General features: G+C 39.1%; 1 protein-coding gene across 1 annotated transcript in view; it reads right to left on the bottom strand.

Moving 5' to 3' along the window:
- Positions 1-209: 209 nt before the first annotated feature.
- CABCOCO1 (ciliary associated calcium binding coiled-coil 1) overlaps positions 210-16,203 on the bottom strand; it is a 51,990-nt gene continuing 35,996 nt past the window's right edge. The window contains exons 7-9 of the mRNA XM_026851752.1: positions 3,779-3,901; positions 3,233-3,373; positions 210-521 (exon numbers count right to left, since the gene is read on the bottom strand). Of these exons, the coding sequence (XP_026707553.1) occupies positions 444-521; positions 3,233-3,373; positions 3,779-3,901 (342 nt within the window). The 3' untranslated portion in view covers positions 210-443. The remainder of the gene's footprint in view (positions 522-3,232; positions 3,374-3,778; positions 3,902-16,203) is intronic.

Raw genomic sequence — 16,203 nt, 5'->3', positions numbered from 1 at the left:
AAATGATGTTTCCTCTCTATGTATTCTCCTTCTAGCAAAAGTTCCTGGGGAAAAAAAAATAAAAAATTAAAGGAAGTGTAAAGCAGAAACTGTTAAATATTACACAACTGGAAGAAGTAAAGAAGGAAAGAGAATAAAACTACAGCAACTCTTTTTCTTCTTTTTTTTTTTTTTTAATTGGGATTTCTATTCAGAAATAAACTGAACTTCAACATGTTTTAATTACACATCCTTCTGTTTATAATTTAGTCCTAACCAAATAACAACACTGGCACAGCACAGTAAATTTGAGGAACTGGGATGAACTATTTCCAGGTAAATGTTAACAGAACCATTTTCCTTTATACAAAAATAATTACGTTCAGGCAGGGAGCCAGTCTTCTGTGCGTGCCATCCCCTACTGTCCAATTTCTGTAAAGTTCAACGTCACCTTTCTTATCCGGCTATTTTGGACTTTTTAATTTTTCTGTTCTCAAAGTACAAGCTTCTTCTTGCATCTGCAGCTTTTCGTTTATCTCCGCCTGTAAAGAAAATCAGAAGGAAAAAAAAGTGGTTATGATGGAGCTATCTTAGGCTGCACATTGTCTTTGTGGTTTTGACACACTGTAGTGCAGTAAGACAGACATTATCCTACACACCTTCCTGTTTTGCAGACATAACCGTGTTTCAGCCTGTACTTACGTGATAACGCTTTATCATGTTACCGTGCACAATTCCGAGGTATGGTACGACTGCCGTGAACGGGAAGTGATCTGGGACAACCATTCCTCATGTAAACTTGTCTTGGGAGATAGGCTAATTTGCCCGTATTCTCAGACAGCCTTTACCAATAAACACCAAATCAGGAAAATTGCTTTGGGATTTGGTCATTGCCACTGTTTTCCTTTGCTGCAGATGTTTGTTCTCTAGTGTAATACATTTTATTGAAACATTGCTGGAATTAGAAAGCATTACTGAAAATGAACAATAAAAAACCATATTTCTGTGATGTTGCTTGTCTGTCTTAATTACAAACACAATTACGAATGTGTATCTCACTCTGGAAATCCAGACTGCAGTAGGCATCGAGTGTTTAATTTGCAGCGAAACGTTGGTGGGGAAGGCACGAAGGTTGTGACATAGTGAAATCTTTGACAGTGATAACGCGTAGCTGTCTTTAATTCTACGGCACTTGGAAATGTGGGATCAGTGGAAAAAAGGCCACAAACGCTGGGGTTTTACGGGGAATTTATGTCTATTCCTCATTATCAGCAAAAATACATGAGAAATGGAAGGGGCACAATGACAGCCTTTCCAAGAGATGCAGAGTTTCGTTCAAACAACTGGAACAGGCTCAGAGGTGCTTTACAGACTCCACATAAACAGTTCCAAAACTCAGAGTTACCTTCTGAATGGACTTCATCAAACTTTGACAAAGGGAATGGATTTGACCCAGGAGGACTTGCAGTAACTTGCCATTTTAGGGACTTTTTGTTTTGCCAGTCCTAGAAATCCCTGTGAGTGCCATTCTGCAACCTCTCGATGGATAACCACAGCTAAAATGTTCCCAGAGTTCTCAGTAGCTCAGATTAGCATCAAAACGCTGGAATTTCTATCTCGGCTTTCTATCTTTGGAGGTGGCCTTCGCCATATTCAATCCATCCTCAAGTATCAACAAATCTGTCCCTACCCCTTCGCATTATATGTATAATTAGTTGCTTTATAATTATACACTGATCCTCCAGGCTAATCCTCTCCCAGCATCCTTTTCTTCTCCAGTTTTTACATCCCTCTGCCTCCAATTCTACCTTCAGTGAAAATCAGCTGCCACTGTACTTCACTACGCCTGCTGTTGTGATCACTGAGTGTCAGCACTGTGATTTCAGGCTAAAAAATATTTTCTAGACTCATCTACAGCAACAGCTGCCCTATGTTCCCTGGAGACATAATGTATATCGTGAAATCTCAGCTCACACTTAACAACAAAACGGTATGAGTCTGACCGCGTATCAGGTAAAAAAATCTAATGGTAAAATTACCTCAGAGGTCAAGAAACTGAGAAATCGGGTGAAAAACATACATTGGTGGAAGACTTTTAAAAACTAAAAGGAAGTTATTTTCTTTGTATATAACCAAAGTTGCAAAAGAAGTGGAATAAAAAAAAATTTTGTCATCTCTGCAGTTTTTGTAAAGAAAAAAAAGTTCTTAGTGCTGATCTTAATGAAATTAAGGTCAAGTGAAAACCAGGAATTTCACTTTTTCTCTGGGTAGGGACACGAATAAGAGAACATAGGGCTGGTTCCCTCCTGTTTCTAAAGACATGTCGAAATGGAACATGTAATCAAATAGGTAGATCTAATGATAGCATCATTATTCTAATTTATTATTCACGCATAATTCATACAAAGCAATTTATCAATATCACACTAATTTCGGATAATATTAGATATTTAATAAACTGCTGCTCGGTCAGCAGTGTCCATTGTGCTGTATCTAAAGTGCCTAACGTCACCTGGTTGTCGCAAAAAAAAGACCAAATTACACCAGCTCCTTGGTGGAGCTGAGTTCTAGCTGGTTTGCTTTCAATAATTTCATATGCTTGAGGGAGCAGTTTACAAAATAACAATGATCTACTCTGCTGGCTTCCCACATGTTTCAATTTACAGACCTCCCTGCGGAGAAGCCGATCGCCCTACAACAAAATTTAAGTCAACTGACAACAGCTTCCTTCCCTTTCAAGAACGCCATTGGAAGAACTGATGTATTCCAAGCTCGGAGTCTGCAGATCACGCACTGAAACCGGATCTGTTCCTCTTGTAGACTTATGCACCTACCAAATGAAGCCTCGAACTGGCATAAACGTGTTATTTCTTACACCGATTGAAGGATGTGCAACATAGATGCATCTAACAATCTATATTAAGCACACGTTGCGTATGCTCCATCACAGCAGCTGATCCTGAACCCCTGAAAAGGGATTTTATCACTGACATCACCGAGAGCAGGATTTGACCCGTGTTTCTTAACACGTAGTAATGCTGAAAATATATGTTGTTATATTGCTGAATATTTTTTATCTTATCACATGTAAGCTGACTAAACTAGGAGTTATTTATAGAGGCTAATTCACATTTTTACAGCATATGGATGTGCTTTTTGCCAGCTTTAGCATGAATACAGTTTATATTCATTAAGGCTGAGCTAGCTAATTAACCATAGACAGAATTAGTGAATAGCTTTCTAGTAATAGTACCTCAAGGTTGCCAATAATTTCATTTGGTATTTCACCCACTGCGGGCTTCTGATCTTCAGCAGTGACCCCAGGCACAGCATCTGCCTCGAAGGACTCTGCTTCTGGATGGGAGTCCTCCAGGTAACCCTCTTGATCAGACACCTAGCAGCAACCAACCACAGGAAAGGTATGAGTTAGAACATCCTCCTGCTCTCTACGAGATCAGCGTCAGTCCACGGACACGCGACAAGACACGAAGCCTGCTCTTGAGAACTTCTGCTCTGACAGAGACCACCAGCATCTGCCTTTCACTGCCCAGGCCTGGCAGATCCTGAGGTTATTGGAGTCGCATGGGGTGAGAGCCCAGAGGTGCTGACTCAAATGTTCTCTGCTGACTGATTAATGCATTAAAAGTAATTTCATTCAACCTTAAGAGAGAATGCAGGCTAGATTCTGGAGAACAAATGTCATTAGTGGCTGGGGTCCAGTGGGAATAAATGAGGTAGAGGACTCATAGAAAAAGAGCCTTTTTTTTTAAAAAAAAAAAAAAGTTACAAAATTCTTTACCTTCGATTCTGTCTCTGCAGCTGTTAGTGATGCTATGAGTGGCGAATAGGTATCCGAAGGTATGCCTTCCTCCAGCAGAGCAGGGAAGGGGGGAACTGCAGGTTGGGCAAGTTCAATCACATTCTGGCAGTATTAGAAAAAAAGAAAAAAAAGAAAAAAATAAGGAAAAAAAAAGTAATTCAGGTTTAATTATTGCTCAGAGGTTTACTGCAGATTTTTTAAAATTGAAATGAAATGGCTGGCAAACAACAAAAAACAATACCTTTTTTGTTACTATCCAGGTGCTCAGAACTGGAAAGCACACTGACAATGATTATAGATCAGCTTTAATTTCTAGCTGTATCTCCGGAGGCCCTCTTTATAAGACTTGGAAAGAGCAGATGATTTTCATAATCTCATAACACTACAACTTTTTACTCATGTGGATAATTAAGTTTAGAAAATGACAGTGCAGTCTTCCCAATGCACATTTGTCACTCCTGAACAGGAATCTTGTTGTATTTTGGAATGAAAGGGCCCAGCTGACCACTAAGGTGTCCTATCAAAGGAGTCAGCTGGAGTAAAGTTGCAGTGACACTGCATCAAATAAGGTCCTAAGAAAACCACTTCAGTATGTGACTAGAATTTAAGAGTCGCAACGGTCCAAGTTTGGCTGCTTCATCAGCTTGCTCCTGTTTCTCTTTCCTGTGAAGACGGGAACCTCACTGGTTTTGTGAACTGCAGCTCCAGGGATGCTCTGACAAGGAAACGGCTTTTCCCCCCAGGAGCAGCTGGATGCAGCATTTAGCCCATGCTCAGGCTCTTCCCATCAATGCAGAAGGTGGCCCTGCGTCCTCTAAAGGGACAAGGCTTGTGTAATTTATTTTTTTTAAAAATGGATGATGGAAAACATACACCCCAAATGGGGTGACATAAGGTGTTTTTGAGAGAGCAGGGAACAGGGTATAATACTAAAATGGTATGTCTGGGGCCTCTACAAGGGGAAGTGCCCACTGAGAATACCAGGCAGATGTTCCAGTTCTGAGTCAGCTATTACAAGCATGATTTTGCTTGGATGGTGTAAGACAACGACATTAATTCACATCAGGGTAATTACAGCTCCCATAAATTAATTTCCTCATACCTTTGAAATCATAGCTAGGTTGATATTTGATTTATTTAGTTACTTGCTACCGTTGAACATGCTGAAAATATGAAAGGTTCTATACCTTTGCAAAAGTGATAGAAAAAATTGAAAATAAACAGTGAGACCTAGCCATTGGACTTTATTGCATTAAAAAATCTCTTTCATAGTCCTAAAAGCTTTCCAGAAGTTATGTTTGGACTCTGCCATTATCTTCAAAGATTCCCTGTCATGTGTAAGCTCACTAAAAAAAGGTAGACAGTATTAGCCCACGTTTATAAGAACCCAAAAGGCTGACAGAAAGATTTCCAGAACTTAAGTGAGGAGAAAACCAGATTTTATAGAAGCATTTCCCCTGTATCACTTGTGACTCAAATTTTACAGCACTGTGCTAGTGCCTACAGACTCACAAAAGGAATAGTCCGAAAGTTCAGCTTCACATCAAAATGAAAAAGCCTTGAGCTGAGCTAAATGTTATTCTGTCTAAAATAAAAAGAAGCTTTGTTCTCAATTTTTTTTTTTTTTAAATAGAGCTCTTTTGATTTAGCAAATAGTTCCATGTTCTCTGATTTCTTACCTTATGCTTTCTTCTTAAAAAATATTAGCTGAATTGGATGAGAATTTACAATTACTTTCTGCTTCCTTAAAATAACATTTTTTGGCTAGTTAGTTATTCACTCAAAGTATTTTCTTTATTTAGATTAAATCATTATTTCATTTATTCCCTCCAGTCTAAATTTCAGAAAATGAAATAATGTAAAAAACCAGCCTGGGTTTTTAAAATCAATTCCTGATTGATCAAATAAATATTTCGCAGCATGGATAAGATTTTCAGAGGTTCTGTTTTAGAATAATATTTTTACTTCGCTGCGTCCTTTTAAAGACAACCATTCTTTACTCATCTGTTCCGTGTCTAATAATAACACTTGGATCATTAAGAAATAACTAAATTACAGCAGAACTAGTCTCTTTAATGAGCCATAATAGTCTCAACATGCAGCCAAAAGGTTTTGTTTTGTTTTTTTTTTCAAAAGACTGTGAAACTTCAACGTAGAATATGAAGTATTTTGTTTAGTAATAATAAGTTTATGAGTAGTACTACAGTTTACAGCCAAAATATAGTGACCTAAAAATGCCATTCTGCATCGCTCCTGCCTATACATTGTGTCCTTTAACAAGTCCAGGGGAAAATTAGAACGAATGAATTGTGGTAAGAGCCTGAAGCCAACAAACGTATTTAAATTAATCCTTCTGATGCAATACTTTCCTTTAAAAAATACAATTAAGTCTTTGTGTTTCCTTTGAACAAAACCTCATGTTTAATAGCACCAATGGCTCTGTAGTAAAATCTATTTAAAAACAGAGGAGACACAGTAAGTTTTATACAGTCACAGTGGCTTTAAAAATGTTGCTAGTTTCTGAAGTCTGAGCAAATTTATGGCGAATTACTTCCACTGACCTACATTAAAAAATTCCTCCTCCTTTTTTTTTTTTAATTCCTGAAGATTTGTCATTATGTGAGCATTATTCACTATGACAAAGACGTATTACTCAAAGTGTCCTCTCGAATCAATGTAACTATTGAAATGTGAGAAAGTTTGGCAAGATGATAATGCCTTAAAATTAATTGGCAATATTTTCCTGCACGCTGCGGTCCAATGGGTCCATGAGAATTCAAACATAAAGAAATCACAAGGCAGTTGCACAAATGTAGATGGCATATCAGTGTCAGCTGCGGATAAAAGGATGTGCCGCATGAGACTGGAGGGAGCAGAAGTTAAATGCAATATTCTTATTAATTCCTAGGTGTGGTGGGGTGCCAAAAGGCCACTTAAATCTGGACAGGTTACAACAGGCTAGAAGCTGCTCTAACACTCAGCAGAAGTTCATGTGGGAAATATCATTCAGCGTCACCTTTACTTTCCCACCCCGGTTGCATCAAGCCTCTGTAGTCACAGCTGAGGACTGGAGCTGGTGTTCAAACATTGCTCTCAACGTACAGCCCCATGCCACAGTTTTTCTCTGGAATTCTGTCTAGTAAAAGTGTGCGTAAGGAGAGGTAAGAATAGAAAGCGTCGTGTTGTTCTGTACGGAAACCTACGCACTCTTCTTGTTGTTGAGAGCTAGCAAATTACCTTTTTTTACAAATGGAGGCAGAGCAAAGACAAGAAAATAGTACACAGGAAAATTTCTAAACCAGAATAATGGCAGGAAAGAAGACTGGTAAAGCGTTCTAATAAATGAGTTCCACAGATGTGGTGGTTATTATAAAATTAGCTTTGCATAACTTACCAATATACCATTACATTTTCCCCCAGATGTTATCTGTTACTTAAATTAATTTTGCTTAAGTTACTATTATTGCAGATTTTATCCACCCTGTATTTTATTATTTAAGTTTCTGTGGCATAAAACAAGCCCTGGCTGATAGCATTACTTTTAATAATATATGTAAGAGGTTTTAGTATTATACAAATGGCTGCTGGGTATATCTTAATAGTCATAGCACAGAACGTCTGCTCTCAAAATATTATGTAGATTAAAACCAGCTATTTACTTACACTCTAATTCAAGTCATCGGAAAGGTTTGCAGTATTTATGTATGTGGTATGAAGGGAAACAATCTACTCCGGGAATAAATATCAGAGTTTGGAAATTAGCAAAGCTAAGGTCAAGGTCAGTTTGGATTTACTAACATACTTGGTGAAAATTAGAATTTATAGTTGATGCTTGCTTATTTCATAAATGAGAAAAGAGACTGAGGGAGCGGTGTATTTGCCTCTGATACGAGGCTTTTGTACCACAGAAATATTTTAAAGCCACCTATTTAGCTCAATAGTATCGAAATTCTGTACTCCTCTCCACAGTCTTAACATAAATTCTTGGTAGCTAATCTTACCAAACAGAGGAAATAATTATTTATAAGAATTGAAAAAAAAAATATCCCACGTTCAGCATTGACCGTTTCTAAAGCCTCGTAACATCATGGATATGGATTTGATTTTCTACGGATGACATGCATTTAAAAAGGGTGCTCCTTGTGTGCTACTCCCTGTATTTGTATCATCCGTGTGGTTGCTAATTGTATGCCATGGGACCTTATGCTACCAGAGACTTGCACAGACTTCTCTCATATATACGTGAGATTGGCTGTGAAACAAAATATTTAATACGGGATTTACGTTAGTTTGCCATTCATGCTGAGCGTGCCCAGCTGCACACCTACAGATGTGTTGAATTTCAGCTGCTGGAATAACAGGCATTTACAAGATACGGTTTGTGAGTTGCCTGTATTTCATGTGGTTGAATCTGAACGGGTAACTAATGGACGGCGATGCGCTGTCTCATGCTGACTTTCCCCCCAACCCCTCTTTAACCTGCCAGCATAGGCAGACACAAGAAATCCACCCCACCACCTGCCTTCGGAGGCATCACCCCACCCGTGTTCCCACAGGAGTTTTCTGAGAGGCTGCTGATAGCTCTACAAAGACGTTTGCCCTCCTATTTTTGCAGCAGTGCTATCCACAAGGTCCAAAGGACCAAAGGATATTATGAAGCGCTCAAAAACTTAATCCAGATGTACGTCCTGTGCAGTGCGACTAAGATGGCAGAGCGTCCTTCTGAACGCCTTCATTGTACGCATTTGTATTCATATTTAAAGTAGAATTAAGATCAATGAGGGACTAAACTTGGCCTCTGAAGTATGTTCCCCAGTTGCTAATGATGCACATGGAAAGTCTGTGTGCATGTTCCTGGGCAGGAGTTTTCAAACCACTATTCCTTAAATGAGACAAAAGTTCAGCAAGTCTGTAAAGTACACTTTATGCTCTTTTCCCTTCATTTCAGAATTCAGGCTAATACATTTAAAAGAGAATTTTCCATGTTTCTGAGCTGTGAATCAACTTTGTTGACAATACATCAGTAATTAATCTAGTCCAAAATAGCTATCTGAAGCAATTTGGTGCCTACACTGACAAAACAGGATCTACTCCTCCCCCCCCAGGAAGCTGTAAATCAGTCAGTGACATCTGGCCTCAAGGACATCAGAGTCATCTGAAATGTGGTAATTTATATTAATGAACATCAATATTAATTTTTAAATAAAAAGAATTTGCTACTGCCATTATGTTTACATACGGAATATTATTTATAGCTTGTGTTCCTCCTTTCCTACATTTTGCCCATAAATTACTGTAAGGAAACACACTGTCACAATTATAAATATTTTTCCTTGGAGTTAAAGCTTTTACATATCCTCTTACTGTTTTCAGTAACTATATGAGGGCAACAACCAGGATTTTCTTGCTACTTCAGGAACTGCTGCCAATTTTAATGCTTGACTGAGTAGAAAAGGGTGCTTCTACAAAAACAACCAAAGCCTTCGTCTCTAGAGATATCTTAATGCAGAACGCCCTTAATACCTAGATTCTGTAAGAATATCCTAAGATGCCAGAAAAAAAAACCCAACTGACTTTACTGTGCTGCAAGCATCTACTTCTGCTTTCACCAAGCTTCCAATTATTACTGCCAATTCACAGATTATTTATAAAGACAAAATAAGAGACATCCAAAAAAAAAAAAAAATCCCCAGTTGGCTTTCATGCTGAGGACACATCACTAAATGATTCACCTTGGAATGGTCACTCTAAATTCACATTGTGTTTAGCATTGCCAAATCTCCTAGAGTTATGGATTACAAGAGAATCTCAGCTTTCATTTAAAAATAAAGTCAGTGTCTAGCTCTTATGGTTGCAGAGGAAAGATTGAAAACATAAATCTTGAAAGCTCAAAAACGAGGCTGCAAGCAAAAGGAACCGAACAACAATTATTTTTAAGCAACTCCCATGTGGTTTTTTTGTGGTCTGTCTCACCACTTTAAATGCTTAAGGTTAACAAAACCCATTTAAAAACAATGCATACAGATTTTGAGGAAGGGTGAAGGACTTTTTTTTTAGTACCTGAAAGTGCAACTCTTACACGTCAGGAGTCTTCAAAGTACCAATCCCCCCTTTCCATTCCAAGGGCACCCGTCAAGCAAGGAGCAGGCAGCTCCTATTCTGGCTGTACAGTTAGACTCAACGGGGATCTATAGCCATTAAAAAAAAAAGAAAAAACAAAACACAAGAACTTTTCCCACAGTAATCCCCTAGCTGGACCTACAAATATTTTTAAAAAGGTAAGGCTGGTTTTATTAGTCATGTGATCACATTAAAACCCCATAAAAGTAGGTTCTGTTGAACCCAATGCACCACTGGCAGTCTAGTATTTTGGTGGCACACACCGTATCAGGCCAGAGCTTTACATTTCCTTCTTGTACATCTCTTTTTCCCAATCACTTAATCAGGAAAGATCTGATGTGAATGCTGAAAACATTATGATAAAAACTATGAAAGCCTACTTGGCCAGGTGCATTTTGGTACCTCTTTCTGCGAGGCGGCGTCATACATTTTAGAAAGACTTACTGCAGTTTCATACTCTAAGAAAAATCAATTTGCGTGAGAGCCTGTGCCTTTGGCAACAAAATGGCCCATAAGAATTAAATTGCCTAGAGGGATGGTATTCATCACACCTGCTTTAGGGGCTCTGTCAGCCCCCGAAATCTCTCCTTGTAGTAAGCGCAAGGAAGACCACATCTCCTAAGAGACAGGCAGAGAAACTAAGATAAACTACAAACCTAACAATTGCTTAATATACTTGATGACAGCAAGACAGCCCGTTACCTCTCATTGACTGTACAGGGAGCCTAGGAAAGCTGGTGCTGGGAAATAGGAAATATTCCCTTTTTTAACTCGACAGACCACTAGACAAACTCAGCACGGGTTAACAGCACCACACACTCCTCCTGCAGCCCTGAGCACGTACAGTGAGAGTTGGCACCATCCTCGGCTGGTTTTCCCAGGTGTTACGTTCAAGAGGCAGCGATGTTTCTCCAACTACTGCTGTTCCACAGGGCTATAGGTCAGCCCTAAGACTGACAAAAAAATGCTAATGTAGACGTGCCTACCTGCAGCATCAGTGTCTGTCTCTGGCATGTCTGATGCTGGGTACACACCAGTTAGAGCAGGCCTGTGCCTAGGGAGCTGCGTGTTACCCCACCAGCTCCCTCTTACTTCAATAATTAGTGTCTTCAGGCTTTATCCATGCAGGAGTACGATGTACGTGAAAGAAAGGCACCAAGAAGATTCCCCAAAACCTAGAAAAATTTTAATATAGAACCTTTTGAAACAAAAAAGGATTCAAGAAGTGATTAGGAGCTCCTGCTGAGAAAGTCCAACAGCAGAAAAATAATCTTTTGCTGTTGATACAGTAATGTGTCATCACTGCCTTAAGTTGGACAGACGTCCCACCTCCTGCCGTTCTCTGCCACCACTCTTGAACAGCTTTCCCTTCCTATTCATTCTCTCTGCAACCAGCATTTTCTCCATGCAAGTCTGGTCATGGAGAAGCCCCTCACACAACTGCCCTCTGTACATTCCCACACCACCAAGGGACAGGGGAACAAGATCTCTCTAAAGTCCTCTCAGCCACCAGGTGCATTAGATGTGAACAGGCTTCTCTGTATCGATTCACCCCTAGCTGATGCTACAGAACAAAAGCTGCTCTAACATTTAAAAGGTTGCATTAAAAAAAAAAAACAACAACAAAAAAAAACCAACCCAACTAACAGAAACAACCTAAAGAATATTGATTCTGATCTAAGAGGGAAAAAAAAAATTGCTCACACAATTTAAAAACTACAATATAGATTTTTTTTTTTTTTTTAAATATGCTACATTAGAAAACTTTTCAGGATATACGGTCACATAAAAATGGGGAGCTTGTGTTCTTTGTTATTAGACCTAAAACATAAAGTCTTTGCCTGAGTGTGTAAGTTTCTGTTAAAACAACAATTTGTCCTGTGGACTGTAAATTCAATTACTGTTTTTATTGGAATCACATTTTGCTTTGGAAACAATCATGCTGAAAAACAACCAGTAACTTAGACATCTTAAAAACATCTCAAAACAGGCATGGCTCTGAGAACAAATCAGTTATGGTAATTCTTCCACTGTGAACTGCAATGTTCTTTAAATCCATTTCCATATTTTTAATTAACACCTAGTTCAAAAAAAAAAAATAAAAATCTTACTGTAGGTCATTTTAATCACAAATAGGAAAACAAATTTATTTTATCAGAAAATTGACTCGACGCTATTTTAGGGACTTATTTTTCATGTTTTTATCATCAAAATTAAGTTATTAACATACATTTCCCAATTTGGGAATGCAAAAGTAAGCCAATATTTCTCTCAAATTTCAGAGTTGTAGTTTTCAGTCACCTCTCTACGTGAAACTGGTCTATTTTACCAGTGGAATATTTGATCAGCACACAAAAAAAACCCCACATAAGATATCAGTACTTCTTTACAACTGCATTTCCATAGAATTTGCATCTGCAGTATTCTAACCATACCCTGTTAGTCAAAAGAAACCACCACTTCCTTATATGACACTTGAATTTCACGCCCATTGTAAACAGGCTCTCCTTATTAGAGTACGCGTTCATAAATCTGTTTATGCTGGATCTCAGGGTGAATGCTGGGCTTAGTTTTTAACTCTATCCTATAATACCGTCATTCACGTTCAACAAAACGCAGTTGTGAATAGGGGCAGGGTTAGTCCGGTGAATGCAAGAGTTAAACAAAGCTTTGTTTCAGCAGAGCTTGGCTTGGTGGGTGATTTGAAATCTAGTAGGTTTCCTCTTGGTAAACGGCCAAAGCCAACCACACCTTGGATGATGTGAGGTTGTTTTTGAGAAGGTAACATCTCCTTACAGATTATCTCCTCCCACTTTGACTTGGAAGGTTTCTGAGAAGAGTCATTTCCATTTCTGTTGGGACATGAAATGGTTTCTGGTGAAAAAGCACATAAATCTCATTCTGCTTTAACTTGTTAAGAAGCTCATGACAAATCGTATAATTCAATGTGGATATTTCAAATATTTGTTTAAATAAAGCATGAGAAGAAACAAGCATTTCTACTGAATCATTTCTCCCCAAATAAAAAAAAAAAAAAAAAGAATCAACCCCACAACAAACCAACACTCACTTAAACTCCTTATCGCTTATAAACTCTTAAGTTAACTTCATTTTTTTTAGAAATTCACCACACACACAAGTAACAAAACCAACAAAAATCTGACATTTGTTCAAAGAAGGTTTCCACAATCATACAGAATTTTAATGGAAGTCAGGGTTAAGAGCAAACGCTTCAAACTTTGAAGTGAACATCCTGAGTTGGCTACAGAATAGGTGAATACGGGGTGGAATTGTACACTACAGGCTTTCCTCTCCTCCCCGTTTTTCGTCTTTTTGAGAAACTCAGTTCTACAAGAATAGGCAGACAATGTGATCGTAAAATTTGCATGCTGTTTGCCTGATGAGATAAAGACAACGTGTCAGATTTTGATGGAACAAAATGAAGCAGTGATGTCAAAGGAATTTATCTGTTTATTCCTTTTAGCAGCACCTTTTCCCAGGCAGCTTTCCTAAATAGCATCATAAGTACCTAGAGGGAGCAAACACCTTCTCTTAAGAATGCACAGCTAGACCCGGAAACATGATGTTGCCTACTCCGAGGTTGCTGTCTTTCGATCTAACCCTCAGAAGAAAACACCGATGAGGAACATCAAACGTGTCTGGATTGCCAAGCAGGGAAGTTGAGGAGAGGGTAGAAAAATCACTAAAGCTTATCTGGCGATAGAGAGAAAGGCAGGGTGGATGGGGACACCGGAATTAAATCGGTCCTGAGGAAGGGAAGACTTCTTCAGCAGCTCAGGGAAAGCCGTGGGTCAACGCGCAGAGGAAGAGAGTGGGAGGGATGGGAGGTAGATAACAACGGAGGCAAACTGTCTCACACGCGGAGGGGAGGCAGCGCGGCTCGACAGATCCCTCTGCCCCACTGGTAGCAGAGCGCAGTGCTGAACTGTACACTTGTTATTCCAGTCTCAAACCCCACTTTGGCCCCAAGTGCCACGCACGCCGGGCTGCACGAAGCAGCTGAAGGTCTAGGGTGGCTCCAACAGTGTCTCTTGTCACCAAACCGAGATTTTAACGTCCTTTTCCAATAGATTCATACCCTGAAGATCATATCGAAGATGGCTAAAGACTTCTGGAGTGGGCCCTATTCACTTCCTTATCTACGTCAGGCTATTTCCCTCGGATCATCCCCTGCTCCAACTAGAGCAATTGTCACACATCCTAAGTCCTCCTGCCATAAAACTCTTTATTTTGATTTTAGCATTTGGCAGAATCTGAAGCAACTCCCACGACTACCACTGGGTTTCTGTTTTTACGTTGGCCAGAAATACTCACCTATGCCCCAAAACACATTCTTTCTCCAGCTGACACAATCCAGATACACGCACACACACGCATATATATATATCTATATATATCTATATCTATATCTATATCTATATCTATGTAACTTCTAATTGTTGTTTAAACCTAGAAGGATTAAAAAATCCAAACCAAAAAATGTCTTTTAAAGAAGGAATTGATACCAAGAGCTGCAAAGAGAAAAGACATTACTGGAGACCGTAAAGACAAAAGACCTCACCAAATATAATGGACAAATTTTCAGTATGGTCCCTCCGCACACGCTATCTTCACATTTATGGACTGACTGGTTTAAGTGTTCTTTGCAGGTGTTCATGATATCATGTGTACACCCTAATAAATCATACGGAATGCACAGCTCCGTGTGGAAGAAATAAAACCGAGACAAGATACCTTTGAAAAACTTGGCCCCCAAACCAGTCAGGTTGTTTCTCCATGACAACAAGTAACTTAACAGATATATTTGTCTCTCAATGGTAAATTAGTCTCAAAGCGACATCCTCCATCAGAGCAAGCTCTTACGGTGTTCTTATAATACAAGCAATAGCCCGTTTGAGCACTTCAACTGGATTTTTTTTTTTTATGGCCCTACAATTATTACTATTGTGAACTTTAAATAATTATATTTCAACCAGTGTTTTACTAGTTCTCTCCCTACCTTCTCTGATTTTAATTTTCTCACTTGTCATCATGTCTTGGCAATGAGAACAAGAAAGACCTCAAAACCTTTGCTGATTGCTTTCCATGCAATCTGATTTCTATAAATTAGAAGTTGCTGATGGGGAAGCAGACAGCAGCACCCTTTGATCAAGATACACATCTTGATCTCTTTTTATCTTTTTTTTTTTTTTTAAAAAAAACAATAATATTACAACCAAAAAAAAATCATCATACAAGCTTTTCGATCAAAGTGTGTCACTGTCTGCTTCCCAGTCAACATACTGCCAGTAAATTGGCAAGGTGCCTGGAAAGAGCAGGCAGCAGCTGGTGGGTTTGATTACCATCTGTATATCCACTAATGTATAAAATATTTTGTCTCCATCTAGTGGGCAACTGCATTTAACAGGAAATTTGAAAATGGGTTGGAGCCTACTTCCGTGGATGGCAGAAAGAGCTTCGCTACATTCCCCTCATCAGCAGAACCGGGCTCTAAAGCTGTGATACGTCCCGTTGTACGTAGATGCACCACAAAGCTATTTTAAACAAGAAATGATTTGAAGCCCCACTGATGGCTCTGTCCCTGTGCTGGCACTTGCCCTTGAAATCACGTTTTCTCCAGAAGCATTCGTTGTATATCTCTTTCTGTGCTTTCCCAACAAAGCAGCTCTTTCTCTTAATGGCCAAAATTTGAAGATTTAGAAGAGGTAACAGGAAAAGGAAGGTGAGAGCAAGGATGCCATTAATGCCCAGAGCTCCTGAAATAAATAAGGAATGAGGTCAATATACCAAGATAATGTCTTCCTTTACGAAGAATTGAAGTACAACATATGAAAGCATTAACCCACTGACTACGTCAGGACACGCAAAATACTACATTAACTTTCTGGTGTGGTTTCAGCTAACATCCTTGACCGATTAGTTAACAGGGGTGACATGAGATACACAAATCTATTTTTCAGGAAAGTGCCACAGAAACCGTTCCCTGGGCACAGAGTTTAGAATCCACGTGACCACCCAAAAGGGAAACTGAGGCACAGGCCAGTGCTGTGACAGCTCTGTCACGACAGACACGGGACTAGAACAAATAATTAATAAGTGAATAAAAGATGAATTCTACCACATTCATTACACCACCCTCCCTTTCATCGATTACCATCCTTTTTGACAACAACTCCGCTAGCAATGTACTGACTGGACATATTTTATGCACAGCCGTCTAGTGTGAAAACTGCATCCTAATGAAGAACTATCAGTACAGCAAA

This window comes from Athene cunicularia (assembly GCF_003259725.1).
Source record: "Athene cunicularia isolate RWA chromosome 6 unlocalized genomic scaffold, athCun1 chr6_part2, whole genome shotgun sequence".
NCBI classification, from domain to species: Eukaryota; Metazoa; Chordata; class Aves; order Strigiformes; family Strigidae; genus Athene; species Athene cunicularia.
Note: the sequence above shows the minus strand (reverse complement) of the source record. Positions and strands in the feature narration are given on the sequence as shown.